General features: G+C 32.5%; 2 protein-coding genes across 3 annotated transcripts; one reads left to right on the top strand and one right to left on the bottom strand.

Moving 5' to 3' along the window:
* Positions 1-314: 314 nt before the first annotated feature.
* Positions 315-2,904, bottom strand: LOC111307838 (glycine-rich RNA-binding protein 2, mitochondrial-like). 2 transcript variants are annotated; one of them, XM_089751765.1, is made up of 5 exons: positions 2,766-2,904; positions 1,561-1,696; positions 1,408-1,476; positions 717-823; positions 315-639 (listed from the first exon to the last, which is right to left on the bottom strand). In XM_089751765.1, exons 2-5 carry the CDS (start codon positions 1,676-1,678, stop codon positions 505-507), a joined length of 429 nt encoding a protein of 142 aa, XP_089607891.1. In that variant the 5' UTR covers positions 1,679-1,696; positions 2,766-2,904; the 3' UTR covers positions 315-504. The 2 variants fall into 2 exon arrangements, with proteins under 2 accessions (XP_089607891.1, XP_022761856.1); XM_022906121.2 differs by having other exon boundaries at positions 1,561-1,690; positions 2,766-2,898.
* Positions 2,905-6,456: 3,552 nt separating this feature from the next.
* Positions 6,457-15,935, top strand: LOC111307839 (uncharacterized). Its single transcript, XM_022906124.2, has 4 exons — positions 6,457-6,774; positions 7,078-8,011; positions 13,639-14,692; positions 14,947-15,935. Exons 2-4 carry the CDS (start codon positions 7,934-7,936, stop codon positions 15,426-15,428), a joined length of 1,614 nt encoding a protein of 537 aa, XP_022761859.1. The 5' UTR covers positions 6,457-6,774; positions 7,078-7,933; the 3' UTR covers positions 15,429-15,935.
* Positions 15,936-17,086: the final 1,151 nt, after the last annotated feature.

A 17,086-nucleotide genomic window follows, 5' to 3' on the forward strand; every position in this document is an offset into this window, starting at 1 on the left:
ACAATTAATCCAAGGAAAAGAACCCCACATTCAATTGGGTTATCCGTCCCCCACCCCCCACCCCCCAACTCAAGTGTCAAAACCAACAGAGTATAAAACTCAAATGAGAGATACAGAGCTCTCCATTGATGCTAATGGATGATTATAAATCATCATATTTTGCACCCTTAAACTAGGCTGTGGCCTGTGAGCCTACCTGTAATTAAGGTCGGATTAACCTTAATGCAAGCAGACACCACAAAATTCCCCTGCAACAAGCAAGAGTTAAGATACTTCAACCACAATACATGTAATGCAATGACATGCACATTGGATTCGCACAAAGCAAAGTCAAAAGTTTACCTTGCCAATACATATTTAGTAATAACATGCAACTATGGGTAAAATTTGACCCAATAGCATAAAGTAGTTGCTTAAGTTCAGCAAACCTTGAAAATAAATAAAGACAATCAAATCTAAACTAGCTATAGAATTACGCCCAGGGATAGATTCTGATGCAAGAGCCTAGTAACCAGAGTCCCCTCTAAATCCACCTCCAAAGCCTCCATCACCACGGAAACCACCATTGCCACCAAAAGATCTAGGGCCACTCGGTCTTTCAGTGGCATAACTTACCCGAATATTTCTCCCATTGAGTTCCTGCAATTTCAGTACAAAATAGTCAATAAGTAATTCACCAGAAACATGTTCCACGTATCAGTAATTTTTTTCCTCACCTGACCATCCATGGCTGACAAGGCATTGCTGGCAGATTCATCATCAGCAAAGTTAACAAAACCGAAGCCCCTAGATCTCCCAGTGTCTCTATCGGTGATGATCTTAGCTGATCAACATAAATCAGAGAATGAGAACATGAACAGAAGCAAGTACTATAATAGATAACATCCTCAATGCCATAAAAAACACAAAGTTCATGGGCCAAAATAACTAATCAGGCAAGACAAGTCCAACTTGTCATAATGTCAATTAAAACACAATGCAACAGCTCACTTGCGCTCATCATTATTCAACTTCTATGAGAAAACTCCAAGAAAGATAGAGATATACCATACAACAATCTACAAGATAAATTAACAACATATATAGCATAGAGCCCAGATATGCCTAACTATGTGTTCCGTATCCAAGACACCCAATAAATGAACAACAGCAAACACCTATCAAGCACATTATCGATGCCAATCACTCATTGTTCGTTATTATAAGTAACTAGCAGCTGATGAAAGACGGAATAAAGAAAATACATTTCTGCTAGGTACTACTTAACGTGTTGGACCAAAAAAAAACCTCAATTCATCTGCTTGACAAGAAATGCAAGATCCTATTTAATATTCATGACTAAAATAGTCAACTTAATAAAAATGTCAAAAGCTTAATAGTATCTTTTGCTTTACCAATGCAACTCACCTTCAGTGACATCGCCAAATCCAGAAAATGCTTCCTTGAGAGACTGATCATCAGTTCCATATGAAAGACCTAAGAACCATAGATTCAAGTCAAGTATACAATAATTGACATCCAAGTCTAATCTTCGACCAACAATCCAATCTGTATTAATACCTCCAATAAAAAGCTTTTTGCCTGATGTTGACATGCAGCGAATAGAGTTAAGAAAGGATGTCATCGGGATTTGCCCATTTTGCCTCAAAAGGCTTCCAAGTTTGCTAGAAAATGCCATTATAATGCTTGACTGTACCTTTTTTTTTTGGCAAAAGCATCACCAAGCCACACAAACAAAAACAAAATGGCAAGTTAGTTGAAAGCTAGATATCCCAATTACTAACCAAAACAAAGCATACACATGGAAAAAAAACATAACAATATGAAACCATTAGCAAACCCAAGAACAAATCCTATTAAATTCTAGCTGAAAGGGTTTAAAATCTCATAAAAAATTTTAACTTGTCAAGTATATTACTATTAAGAAAAAATGGTTAACTTCCCAGCTCCCATTTTTCTTCAATCAACTCTCCCCTCTCTTTAACAACCAAGGACAATGTAAAAACTTGTTACATATATCCCACATAAACAAGATATATTATTCCAAAAAAGTGTAGAAACCCATTCATAATAACATTACAAGTTTTAATGACATGTTGCTATCTAATTTGTTGGATATATAACTCACTTGATAGAAATCATTTATAGTGTAATTTCTCATTTTCTTTTTTTTTTTTTTGGATACGCAAAAATTTGTATTACCAAAACAAAAGCAGGAAAAACTGCTACAAAGTTACGACTGCAGACACAGTTCATTAAAAGCAATCAAACATTGAGCATTTAGCCCCCACAAAAACGAAGTACTATGCTCCCTATTTACAGAATCATAGGCAAACATCTTTCAGGCCATAAAGACGCAGTCTTATGGTGTAAAAAAATAGTCGAACTGAAATTAGCAGCAAGACATGGATCCTGTTATTTCCCACTCTCCACAGTTAATACACCAAGGCACTCCAGGCTAGGCTATGCTTAGAATAACTGAAACGCTCCCCAGCAATACTATAGCATTTATGTTATAATTTCTCCATGGCCAAAGAGACATGAAACTTGAAATTTACAAACAAAAAAAAAATAAAAGAAAAACCCATAACAAAAATCAATAAATTAACAGATTAACTCAAAAAACCAACAGATCAAAACAAATCAAAATCATAAATCCAAAGGGCATCACAGTCTAAACGTTAAAAAACATAAATTTCTCAAGAAAAATCCAATAAATGAATACAAAGAATCAAACTCGTACAGGCAAACGCGGTAATCTTTACCTTTAAGAAGAAAAAAAGCAATGAAATTTGTGTTAGAGACAGAAATCAACAAACGGCTAGGGTTTAAGAGTTCCGAGGAAGAAAAGGGCAAATATCTTCTGACTTTAATAGAGGGAAGGTTTAAGGAGTTTTATTCAGCTACGGCGCAGGTCTATTCTAATCTTTCTAAATTTTTGCTGTATCTAGTTGTACGTCCGCAGCGATTAGGTCAAAGGCTAATTTTGAATGACAAAAAGTGCACCCTTAGATGCGTAAAATTTAGGAACCGTACAGACAAGACCGTACATTAGTGAGGCTTTTTGACTTAATATCAGTCGACGGTGTATTGTATAAAATAAAGCTGGCAGAGTCCACGTCAGCAAAAAATCTGCAAAAAATAAGAACAGTTTAAGTTGGGCCTCGATTTGGGCTCTTTTAAATAAGTTTTGGATTTTAATTTGGCGGAAGGTAAGCCCAAATATAAGAACTTCTTTTCTTTAAAAAGGAGATATTCTAAACCCATTTTTATCGTAGAAACGCATGCATTTTTCAACCACGTTGGAGTATATTAGGTAATTCGTTTAATTATATTATAATTATTTTATATTAAATAAATATAAAATATAAAATTATTATATCATAATTTATATCATGATGATAAATATAAGATATTTTTATTATTTTTATTAGATACATATATGATTTTTATTAAAATTTTAAATCATATTGATTTCATATTTTATTCTTATTTTTTTATATTGTATTTAAAATTATTTAATCTACATTTGAGTCAATAACTCTAATTTATATATAATTTATTTAAAAAATGAAACTTAACTTAATTATTTAATGAGACGCTCATTAACATACCTATTACTTTTCCTTTGTTTTAAACATCTGACTTTGAAAGATTTATATATCCATTTGATACCAATTCAACATTTGATCCAAGAAAGTATTTCAATAGCATATAACTTTTCTATGTTTAAATCTAAAAGCCTATGAAGTTACTTTCTTGCCTCTTACTTTGTTACTATCTTATAGTGGGTGGAACTACATGGGAAATTGTGCATACTGTCATGATCCACTATAATAACTGGTACAGGGTTGCATGGATAATAAGAGTTAATAATATTGTAAGCCACTCAAAATATTCAAGTATATCAGTAGAAAATCATATTTTTTTAACAATAAAAGATTTTGTATTCTTTTTTCAATTATTTTTTTTGTGTCCATACTCACTCAGCTTTATTAAAGGTTGGCTTAGACATATTTGAACGTAAGTTTCCGATCTAAGATCGCACAATTGCTAGGCTCAAAACTAAAACATGTGACACTTGCATGATATATCATGTTTATTTGATATTTGAATTATCTTAGGATCTGTCTTAATTTATCTTACTTCGTAAAAGATATAAAAATAAAAGAAACATGATCGTAACTACTTATATGTGAGAAAATTTACTGAAAATAATTTTCAATTTTACTCTTTTTATGTTATAGTTTTATTACCATGTTTAATTTTTTATTTAAGTTTTTCATTACACAAATTATAATTGTTTCCAAGCTTATTAAATGCTTTGGTGATACTTTTAGGTTTGGTTCTCTCCCATTATTTTTTTGTCTATTAGTTTTTAATATAATTTTAATCATCATTCATAAGTATGATTTTTATACATGCATTAAAAAAAATGAATAGATCCCATATTTTTGTCTATTATGAATGGACAATGTTGATATGAAGCAACTGAATTAAAGCAAACAAAGCCTTGACTTTTATGGAAATTTTAGAGAAACAACCATAGATTTGTTGATTTTTAGTATGTTTCAAATGTGAAGACTCCGTCGGACTCATAAACAAAAAAAATTTGGAGATCCTTTAGTCATTTCTCATTAGCTACTTCTGTTTATTAGGTATGAAAGATGGACAACAAGCTTATGCAACATTCATTTAAAAATACCATATGTGCTCAATTTTTGTGTGTACATATGCAACTATTTTTTTTTATGAGTGGGATTATGTAGCCTTTTAACGATGCATAACAAGCTTTGCACGTATCATTACATGATGAACATATTATTTTCTAATATAATTATGAAGAAAATTGCATGATAGTATCAAATATTGTATAGGTTGCTGTGAAAATGATCTAAATCCGTCACGTTGTGTGGACATATTTCTAATATATACATAAATATATGAACAAAGCTAAGTTCCATGTAGCCGAGACAAAAAAGTTTTCCTTCCAAAATATCCCAAACAAGACCCCAATTATTGTGATGCAATGAGGCAAGAATTTTGTTTGTTTTTTTCGTTCAAGGCCAAGGGGCAATAATTGTTAGGTTCAAAAGAAATGGCGGATGTGGACTTTGCCCATCTTTGCAAAACATGGGAAAAAACACCACTACCCAACCCTAGGCAAAGGCCAAAGCAAGGCCTCCTTTGGCCACTGAGGCAAAGGCAAAAACAGGGTCACATGGGGAGAGTCAGTCATCGACATATTTCATTCTTCATCTTTTTTAAAGGCGAAGTGATGGGGTTACAGGTGTATGGACAGATAATTGTTCCGATAGGCTAGGGTATTGCCACGTGGTGATTCTGTACTAGTTGAGAAAATGGTTAACAGGCAAAGAGGAAACCTACCCACATGTGCTTCCCCCAAATGCTTCCCGCTGTTACTTATAGACTTCTCCTATCAGACTAGCTTCTCTTTTCACGCTCCTCACAGACGCGTGCAGATCCTTCTCATGCAAGTAGGCTTCAATTTCTTGTTTGAGAAATGTTGAACTCGTTAAGAAAGTATTAATTGGAATAATTTTTTATTTAAAGGGTAAAATTTGCATTTTTGAATAAAAAATTAATAAAATTGATTAATAAAATTTCATGTGAAAAATTTTAATACCATTATTATTTTTATCATAAAATCAATGAAATATAAAGTATGGTAGCAAAATTTATTATTTGCATTATTTAAAAAAATGAAATTGAAAGCATAATGAAAAAAATTTAATTAGTAAATTTATTTATCTCAATGTAATTTATTCTTCGTATATTCCAACGTTTATCTTTCATTAGCGATTCTCTGAAATGTAAAATTCTGAGTAATTATTACATATATTGGTTTAATATTAAATTTTATTGATATATCACAAATATATAAAATTAATTTTTTAATGTGATTAAGAGTTTAAAAAAGCAAAGACTTTAAGCACGTATAGAAAAATAATAATAAGTAAAATTATAATTTAAATTTTAATATTGATATTTTTTTAATTTTTAAATTGAGATATTTTTATATTTAAAATTATTAAAATTTAAAATATAATAATTAAAAATTTAGTATTTTACAAATATATCAAGGAGCTAAATTTTTTTTAAAAGTAAAAAATTAGATGTAATAATGTAAAACATGAGATCAAAAATAATAAAAAAATAACTTGATTTTAAATTTAACAAAAATTATAGATAAATTTAATAAAATAAAAAATAAATTTCATTTTTTTATGTAATTCATAATTTTTATATAAAAATTATTAATATACGTTACAAATACACGTCGTGGTTATATATCCATCTAATCTAATTCTGACGTGGAAAATGTGGATACGTCTCAGAATTGATTTGGGCCTTTCTTCGGCCGTCCATTTTTTTTTTTTTTGGTGTCCGTGTGTTTGTTTGGTTTGGGTTTTTTTATAACTCTGTATCGCGTGCAATTTCGGAACAAAATCAGAAGGCCTTCTAGCAAGGAAGACCTCTCTCTTTCTCTCTCCTTTTTCTCTCAAACACTCGGTCACCTACGATAAAAAAAATCCAAAAAAAAAAAAAAAAAAAACCAGGGAAAAAAATCAGATAACAGGAAGAAAAGAGAGAAGACACTGAGATTAAACTTGCTTACTTCATCTTCTACTTATCTCCTTAATTTATATTTTATAATCGAATTTTTATTAATCTGAGAGCACAAAAAAAAAAAAAAGAAAAAGAAAAAACAATCTTGTTTCTTCCTACAATGCCCACTTTGTATTGGGCAAGGTAATAATCTAATCTTCCTATCACCTTCAAATTGCATTTTTTTTTTCAAAGCGGATTTGTCTTTTTATTTTTTTGACATTTATGCTTTGAATCATATCTTTCCTTTTGGCTTTTGATCGATTCCCATTTACTCTAAGGAACTCGGAAAAAGTGTGTTTTTTTTAACTTTCCTTTTTTTTAGACGTTTTTGCATTTAATTGTTGTTGGATAAAATTAGGGTTTTCTTTTTTTTTTTCTTTTTATTAATGGGTACTTAATATTTGCTCAGTTAAAGTTTTTGTTTGATGGATTTTTTTTTTCTAGGGTTTTCATCCGGATCAACAAATTGGGTGAAATTTCCCAAATTGGTAACTGATTATGGTTCTGATCGAGTATAAATGGGCTCAAGCTCTTGTTTTTGGAGTATCAGATTGAAGAGCTATTTGTCTCAAGCTTTAGTTTTTAAACAGATTGCTTAAGAGAAATGTTGATTGCTAAGCTTTTGGGAATGGAAGAAGATTGCTTTCATATTGAATTGTGTAGATAGTGATAAAAAAAAAGCTTGAAGATATAGTTGTTTCAGAGAAAAGGGTATCTGAGTTTTTAGTAATTTTTATGTGTTTGATCTCAATTTGGGAATGGTTTTGGTACTGGGTTATTATTGGAAAGAAGAGGTGATGATTCTTTATTGTCCCCGTAGGCAACGTAGAAGGTCAGATTGTACTGGACCATTTTTGTTTCTTAGAAAACCGTTTGGTTTAACATAGTTTTTGAGCTAGAATTCTTGAACAAAAGAGCATTTTTTTAAGTTGTCCTTCTATTTGGGGCATTGTTGAATTAGATTGGTGGAAGACAACAGTAGGTTTAGTAAGTGATTTCTGGCTTGCTGTGGTAATTTTCGCATTTGAAATAATTTGTTTAGTGATAGATAGTTGACTTGGGGTTACTTTTGAGGCTACGGAGATTAGAGGGCTTGTTGGGTTTAGGAACTTTTTGAGCTGTTAAGAGTGAAAGGAGTAAATGGGGGAACATTGAAACTGGAAATGTATGGAGGGATATGGTGCATGGACAGGAGCATAGTTATTGGTTGTTCCCTTTCCGGAACATTGCTACTGGAAGATAATCCAAGTGTTTTTGCTTTTGGAAGGCATTCGTGTTTCGTGTTCTGAACTCCTGTGAAATGTCGCGTTGCTTTCCTTTCCCACCACCAGGATATGAAAAGAAGGCTAGGACTGATGATGTGAACTTACTAAAAAAGGTTAACACCATTTACTTATATTCTGTAACATTTTATGATAAAATTAGCATTCATTAGGATTATGAGAACTAATTCTGTGATATTTGCATTTGATTTGATTTGGTGCTTTTCTGTTTTTATTTCCATGCGATATTAAATTCTTTATAAAGTTTCGGCTGTCGTCTCAATGAATATTATCTATACATAATACTCGTATTCTGTGACTGCTTTTACTAAGGATTCAACAATGCCATGCCTTGCTGAATGAAGCATGTCTATAATGTCATGGATTATGTTGATAGGCTGTATATTCTGAACAGATAAGAACTTAATTATATAGGAGTACATAGTTGCACTGGAAGCTTATTTGAAATGGTAGACCAGTATTTCTGTTACTAATTTATATACTCACCTTTAGGCACTATTTTTTATATTTATGATTGAATGAACATCACAAGGTGGTTTGATAATCTTATATATGAATAGATCTCATGTTTTCTTTTATTCTATTTCCTAATGATACTTTTGTTCATAGAACAATGAGTTGAGGAGCTTATAACTTCTAAAGATACCTTGCCCTAAATTTTGCCTATATCCTGTTGAATGAAAGACTAAGTTGGGTTACCATCTCTCATTTTTTCCCCTCATTAAAGAAAAGCTTCTAATAAATGATGTTGAACTTGACCTAAGGATCACATGAGAAAGAATATTCATGTTTTTTCCTCAAGATTTATTGGATTACTGGGTTTCAAATAGTACCGGCGCTACAGGGTAGTGGTCGCTATTTAGCAGTAATGGTGTCTTCCACCACCGTTATGCACCCGCAACAGTGGTGTGAATGGCATTCACAATCGTTGCAGCTCTTTGTGACTGCAAATAGTGGTGTAACTGCCAATAGTGGGTCGTAATGGCATGTTAAAACCGCTATTTATATTTGTAATCAAATCAAACAATAAACCGAATGAAAACAAAGAATAAAAAGCCTCTTCAACTTCAATAAATTAAGTCAAAATCCAACAAATTTAAGTCTCAATCAAAATAAAAACGTAATTTATTCATGGAAAGAAACAAATACCCATTTTTTAAAATCCTAGTAGTGGATGGTTTGGAGTGAGAGCTCTGATATAACCTTCATCCCTGTTGGCTTCAAGGTGTGTGCTCTGCGTTATCTCCTCCAATTTGGATTCTTGAGAAGGAAAGATAGATGAGACATCATTTGGGAGAGGCCGTGACAATTTTGGCAAAACATGAGGGTGGTTGGTTATGTTTTGTTGTGAGATGGAAAAGAAAAGTGGAGACAGAGGAGGGATGAGAAATAGAGGGCAATCTGGAAGGCTGAAGACTGGTGAGTTGATTTTTGAACAGGAAGAGAAGAGAAGAAAATGGTTTAATTATAGAATTTAAACAGAATTTGGTATTGACGGTAATGGAAGGAAACCCAAATGAAAGGAATTCAAAATTCATTAAGCACGTGAGGCTGATGTCATATAGCCTTTAAAACTCAAAATTGGTTTTGTTTCTTTTTGTTTAGGTGAATTTTTTTGTGGGAAAGATAAATATTGGTGGGAAATGGACTATTTGAGAAAAAATTTTAGTGATTTAGATAAAAATTTAAGAGGAATGTTAGCTCTTAATTAATGAATTTAATTTTTTATAATTTAATGCAAGTACAATTATTTAATTTAGAATTAATTTTATATATAATTTTGAAATTAATTAATTTTTTTTGAAATAATGATATTATTAATGTTATTATTAATTGAATTTTTTTAGAGTTTGATTATGTATATGTTACTAACTATTACATTATTTTTGTTAATTAATTATTTAAAATGTTGCACTTTGATTTAATGATAAAATACTAATACTTATACTCAAGGAATTAGATTTTAATCCCTTTATCCCAATAATCATATTTTATGAAAGATTTAAATTTTCATCATTACTCTTCCTCATTAGATTAAAATTATGTATTTATAGCATTTATGTTGATTAAATTCATGAATATATTAATAAACAACATGTTAGATATTCACATTGATTTATGAGTCATAACTAGAAAATTTATTTTAACATATAAATGAAAGAATTAAATTATAAAAAATTACCTTAAATATCATAAGGGTTGTTATGATTACAATTATTATTTACTTCATTTTATGATAAGTTGTGCAAAATAGAAAAAAATTCACGACCGCGATGAGTGCGATTATTGCTATGTTATCCGTTATAGCTGTAACTGCAATAAATGCGAAATAGAAAAAAATTCACGATCGCAATAAGTGCGACTACTGCTGTTTTATCCATTATAGCCACAACAGCAATAAACATGATGCGACCGAAAAAGCAATTGCGACCGCTATTTAAATCCCTGTTGGATTGTTTAATTTATTATTTTTCAAGCATTATTCTCTCTTAATTTGTTACTGTTTCCCTTCTGCTATTACAAAGGGTGATATTCTTGTTTCCAGCCTGTGATAAGTGATGAAGTTGTATGTGCAAACAGGCTTGTCCTGTTGGTTTGAATTTAAAATTATTATTTTGTTTAGAATAGATTCGTTAACTTTGGTGTCTGTTTTTACTATATCTTGGAGAATCAGTTTCTTCCCAAGTTTCAACATTTTAAATCTCTTTTAAAACAGTGGAATAAGCTGTGTACCCTTGTTTGATCGAAAATTTTTATTTTTCTTTACAAGAAACATAGCTATGACAAATGAATGAAGGTGCACTAAAGGAACTGGGAATTTTGGAGTTTGAACTGTTCAGATCAAGTGCTTTTAACTGGCAGTAATGGAGTTAGATTTTTGCAGCTTTGCCTGCCAGATTGAGAGTGAACTAAGAAGGTCTCTAAGGATATGAGATGGAAGAAATTTCTCTAGATGGGTAAGAAAAAAAAAAGTTCCATTGGCCTTGTGGTTGAAAATTGATATAGAATTTAGTTCCTATTGCTTGAAACATTGTTAAGCTGGTTACGCTTTCTATCTAAGATGCTTGGATGTCTAAAAGTCGATGACTATGGAGTTTTTAGCTGTTAATGCAAAAGCTTTCTGGTTGGGTGTTGATATGCTAGTTAAAGGTACAGATATGTACTTAGAACTCTTAGATTCTAATATTTAAGCGAACCAACTAACATTTAGAAGTATTAGTTTTTGGTTCGTTGATATGTTGATATGAAAGGATCTCAGTAATTTGTGGAGGGTTTATGTGGGATGAAAGCATCATGAATAGATTTCTTTTTATGGGAATCCATTGTTATGCTGTCATTAAGTTGGTTGATCACTATAGGAGAAAAGCTCTTGTATTGTTTGTTATAGAGGTTCCGTGAGTTTGATATGAACAGAACAGTTTGGACTTTGCTGAAGGAATGCCCCAAACATCCTTTGCCATGATTGAGGACATTTTTGGTGGAGTATGGTTTATTTGAGAGTTATCAAGGAGAGAATGTGTGTTTTCATCGTGATTTGTTGGTGATGGGATCAGTGCCATGTCATTTTTTGTTGTACATGAAGTGACTTGTCTGTCATGGCATAAAACAGATATATGGTTTCAACTAGGTCATAATTTTCAACCAGGTATGACAGTCACCTTGGCCTAGATTTCATCGTAGTTGGTGTTTGCTCTAACTGACCATGTTACACCTTAAAGTTCTTTAAGTCAACTTGATTTTGGACAAGAGTCTTGGTGCTTTTTGTAGGAAGAGTAGGAACGTGGATGCTTTTATGACTTACAGAGAATGTGGCTGCAACATATGATACTAGTCTCTTCTTTACAAATCCTTTATTCAAATGTATTCTATAAAGTCCCAACTTTCTTTTTCCTGACTGAGTTGATTTTGGAGAAAACAGGGTGCTAAACTGATACGATAACCATTCTGTCATGAAAGATTCCCTTCCTCATGTCTTTCTGAAAGGCGCCAATTTCACTAAAGAAAACAAAAAGATGAAGGCAGAAAGTGCCTGAATTACTGCCTTGAGAATGAATCTTTTTGGAGAAGTGATTATTTAAGGTTACTGCTTGCACATCTAGCATGATTGTTTGTCTCTTTACTGCATAATATTTGGGAGGACAAGGGTAGTTTCACCTTTGGCATTAAATACATCGATAAAAGCTGTCTAGAATTGCAAGTGAATTTGCAGTAAGGAAAATGAAGTTTGTTGGAGATGGCTTTCATTTTTTTTATTTCTCATGATTTAACACACAAGTAGTTGAGTCTGTTTTGAGCCCATTCATAATTTTCTTTATCTTATTGATCTAGCTTGGGTTATTGTAAGCTGGTGTTGAGAGAATGGAGTAGGTAGACTATATATCCTTATTCTGTGGAAATGGCTGAATGCATTAAGAAGCTCTTTTTTTATTAACATAAGGAGATTCTATTCATCTAAGCCTTCCTTATTCAAGTACAACACAATATGTATGTCAGCTTTGTTAATGTTTTATGCATGTATTTGAAAGTTGAATGGGACAATGCACATGACTTGGTACATATGCCTCACGAATTTCTTGTTTAAAGGATTAGATTTCATGTGAATAGATATTTTCTAGTACCTTACTACCCTGTTCTCATTTGGTAATGCAAAGTGGCAGGGATGGTAATGCAAATCTCCATGTCTTGTTCTCAACGACTTTATTAGTAGGTTGCTTTTCCATGTCATTGAAATTCACCTTCCTTTGGTTGGGTAGTGGACCTGCTGGTGGTCTGCTTATCTCTTTTCTATCATTTATTTGCGGATTATGCCATGAAGGCTGCGGTATTAACTGCATTCCTATTTCTTAAGAGCCTTGTTCTATGGCATGTATACCTAAAAATTAAGGTTGAGAAGTGCCACTTCACCTATGCAGCCAAAATCTAGTAGAGATTTTCAGAACATTTTGGTGTAAAGGCAGTACTTCATAGATTCGAGTATAATTTTCCATATTCTCTTGAACTAATAGAAGTTGCTGTGCTCTTCCTTGTTCTTTTTGCATGGTTAAGCTCTTTGGTAAACATAATTGGAGTTTTTGCTTGTTGATTTGGTATGTAGCATGTTATATGAAAGTTATTTTTGTCTGAGATTTAAAGCTTGGTATTTTGTGATTCTTATAGCATACAACATTTTATGGTAAAGGTGCATGGAAACTAAGGTTCTATTCCAGCTATCCATAATTTTGCCTGTTTGCTTAGTGGTTGTATTGGTGAATGATGGTGGTTCAACCTTGTCTGCCATTAACGAGTTGCATTCTTGTTGTATTTTGTGTTTGTGGTGTGTTGTTGTTGGTTTTTTTTCCTTTTTTTTAGATTAACTTTTGGATCTTGCCATTGGTTGGCTATACATGTTTTATCTGATTCCATTTAATTCCTTGTCATAACTTTTCACGACAGAATACAAAGGGAATTATCAGAGAATTATCTTCTGTGATCAACTTTAAGTAATCCTGTGGAAAATTTCTTAATGGATGATTGGTGTGTAATTTGTTGACCAAGGTATTTACTCAGTAGGTATGCTTAATATCTGTATTAATTGTAACTTGGCGCAGAATGGATCTTTTAGTATTACTTTCAACATTTGGGGGTTACTGAAGAATTTTTTGGTTGTTTCCTAGTTACGTAAATATTCTTTTGCTTTTGATTTGTAAATCTATGTTTTTCTAACATCATTCTAGATTTTCAGGAGAAGCAAAAAGAGAAGAAGCATAAGAAGGAGAAGAAGGACAAGGAGAAGAGAGAAAACAAAGAAAAAAAAGAGAAAGATAGAAGTGATGGAAAGCATAAGGATAAGAAAGACAAAAAGGAAAAACACAAAGACAATAAGAAGGAAAAGGATAGAGATAAAGAAAAAGAAAAAGATAGAAGTAATAACTCAGAGAAGAAATTTCCTGCTCATCCTGATGGTCAAAATGGGGAGCAAACCTCAGATGAGAAGAAACTTCCAGGAAAATCTGAAGGTCAGAGTGGGGAGAAGTTTATTCAGAAAGAGAAGGGTAGGGACAAAGATCGAAGCAGTTTCTCAGGTGAGAAGAAACTTGCAGGGCAATTTTCTGGTTATAATGGGGAGAAGAATGGCCAGAATAGCCATCTCCCTGAAGATTTCAGGGATTCTAAATTTGTTCAGGAGTTGGGAAGGAGGGTTAGAGATGAAGGTGCAGGAGCTGGAAAACAATTGGCGGATAAGTTTATGGGTACAGACTGGAAAAGAGATGAGGGAATGGTCAGATTGGTGGGGAACACTGCCAACACATTGGCTGAACAGAAGGAAAAGAACAAGAGAAGTGATGATAGGAAGATGGATGTGCAAGGAATCAGGGAGGAGACAAAATCTGGTGGAAATGCTATGGTTCAGAACCTTGCTGGAGCAGTTAAAGCTAGAGTTGAAAGGATTCCCAGAAAAGTGGAGAATAATATTAAGAGGCAGGGGGAAGGGAAAGAAAAAACCGAAGAAAAGGAAAGTGATGATAAAATCAAGGATAAGCGCAAAGATAGACACAGAGATAAAAAAAGTCATGGGAAACATAAGGATAGGGACAAAGAGAAGGAGGAGAAGGCAAAGGCGAAGGATGAACATAGGCATTTGGAGCAGGATAACTTAAAAGCAAGCAACAAAGATGACCCTGTGGGTATCCTTGATCTGAAAACGTCACGTCCTTTCAGGGAGGGCAACAAGGGTGCTCTTGCTGAGGAAAATCTCCACAAGCGGAAGGACTTGGAAACAAATGGATTTTTTCATGGTGAGTTTTATACCATGATTGTATGTATCAATCCCGCTGATCGCTTGAAACTTTTTTGTTAGTTTAGGTGGGTGATCACTTGAAACTTTGGTGCCGTTTATCTGTTAGAAAACCTGCAGTAAACCTGTGCATAACATTGTGCAATTGCTTTCATGGCAATAATTTATCCATTTTTCTTAGCAGGGACTAAAGTTCTAAAGCTCTACAACCATCTTGGTAACAAGTTCTGCTTTCTTTTTTTATTTTTCTTACAGTTGATGACATTAAACCCAATAAGTTGCCAAGAATTTCTTCCTCTCATCCATTGACGGACAATGGAAGGACATTGGAAACTTGCCAAGCTCCCAATCCACTTACTTCAGACAGCCAGGGGGCAGGAAACAGTCATAAAGTGAATAATAAAGATCGCAAGGTGAATGGTATCATTGAAGCTAAGCTGTTATCTGTCTCTCCAACAAAGCATTTATCAGCAAGTCCACAAGCTACTCAAATTGATGAAGTGTCTATAAAACCACCCCATCCAGATTTAAAGTTTTTGAGCCAAGTACTTTCGGTGCCCAAAATGGAAGAATGGTCTGATTTTGATGACCAATCATGGTTATTTCACAGTAATGAATCTCAATCAAAAAAACTCAAGGTGGGATTTTCTGAGATTGATGAGTCCCAAGTGTGGGCAGAGGCGCTGCGGATACAGTCAGCTGATGTTTGTGCTCTCCCTTATGTTATTCCGTACTGATTTTGTCTTTATTAGCGGGCACATGGTTAACCCTCCTACACTGCAGCAGGATTTGGCCCTTTGGGTTGATTCTTTGATTTCTGTTAAGCATTCTTTTGTTGTCAAACTCCGGTGTTGCAGTGAATGTTTTTGCATGACTGACTCCCAAACTTTGTTGAAGGGATTGATCTGTCACGCCGACGATCACATGCTCTATCATGTCATTCCACTGCTGGAAGCGGAGGGTGGGGTATTTGCCTCCTGGTACCAAGCTACTAGTTCATTCAAAACACAGGACGCCATGAAGACAACCGAATGACGGCGCCCTGAAAAAGGGCGATGTACGAGATTGTGCAATTCTTATTTTAATTGCTTAAAGCTGAGAAGCTCTTTCTAATTGAGAATGTAAGAGAAACTAGCTGTGGTCTTTGCAATTCCACTGCAATTTTGATTTGTAACATACAACTCTTATTTACAAGAAATGTAAGATAGAGGGAAAAGAAAGTAATCGCATTCATTTATTCACAACTCCTGTACATGTACCTTGTCCTCTTTTCTATGTTTCTTCAGTAAAGGTTTGCCTTGGTCGTTGAATTAACCAAACCCATCCTACTGTCTTAAACAACCTGTTAAACCCACCTGTTAAACTGCCTGAATTCTTGTAAGAACATCACCAGATCCCGGTGACCAACCCAATGTTTATTTATACACTTGAAAAATAAGTTGTACTAGTGATCTACTAGCTTTTTCAACATATTAATATCTTTGATATTCATTTTATGTAGTTTTTACAGTGTTGGCATGTTGTTTTAAGATTAACATTACGTTCTTGGATTTGATCATTACTCAACCCACCTGGAAACTACCATCAAACCTCACTCTCCATCACTTGTCAATTTAAACTATATAAATGAAATGGACAATAACATTTCTTCATTTGCATTTTCTTCCGCTGTATTTCTTTTATATTTATCTTATTCTTTTATTGCCTGTATTTTTTATTATGTTCACATGTTTTAAGTTTTTTGTCGGGACTTTTCAAATCAAAATTTTTAATTACAATAACAAAAATCTTGTCATATTTAATACTAAGTAGCAAGTGGTTTGTAGAAAACCGTTGGAGACAATTAAGTGATAAAGTTGGACCTTTTTTTATTATTTTAATTTAGAAAATTTATTAAATTTATTATGAGTGTAATTTTTTAATTTTATAAATGAGATTAATAAGATAATATATGTCTTAAAATATATTTAAAAAAAAACTAATTAAAATATGAAACATGTATTATTAAATTAATCCTACTTATAAAATTAAAAAACTCCAATAATAATCTATTAAAAAAACAATAAATGCAAAATTCAAATATAAAAATGTGTTATAACATTGTGTATTTGTAGTGTTAATAACATATTATAAATATATAAACTAATCATAATTTTTTTGATTTAAAGAAAAAGATTTTTGAATTTTGTTTAATATTTTTTTTTTCGAATCAGTTCAAGTAAATTTATTATAAAAAGTTTTATATAATTAATTAATTAATTTGTATCAATAAATAAAGTTACGTTCAAATAATCTTATAATTGATAAAAATAATTTTATAAAGATATTATACAAATTACTAGATATATTAAGTGCTTTTATTATTTAAAAATAAATCAATTGATTATATTATTTA

Source organism: Durio zibethinus, chromosome 22, assembly GCF_047325235.1.
Source record: "Durio zibethinus cultivar Kanyao isolate XHJ-2024 chromosome 22, ASM4732523v1, whole genome shotgun sequence".
In the NCBI taxonomy this organism is placed as follows: Eukaryota; Viridiplantae; Streptophyta; class Magnoliopsida; order Malvales; family Malvaceae; genus Durio; species Durio zibethinus.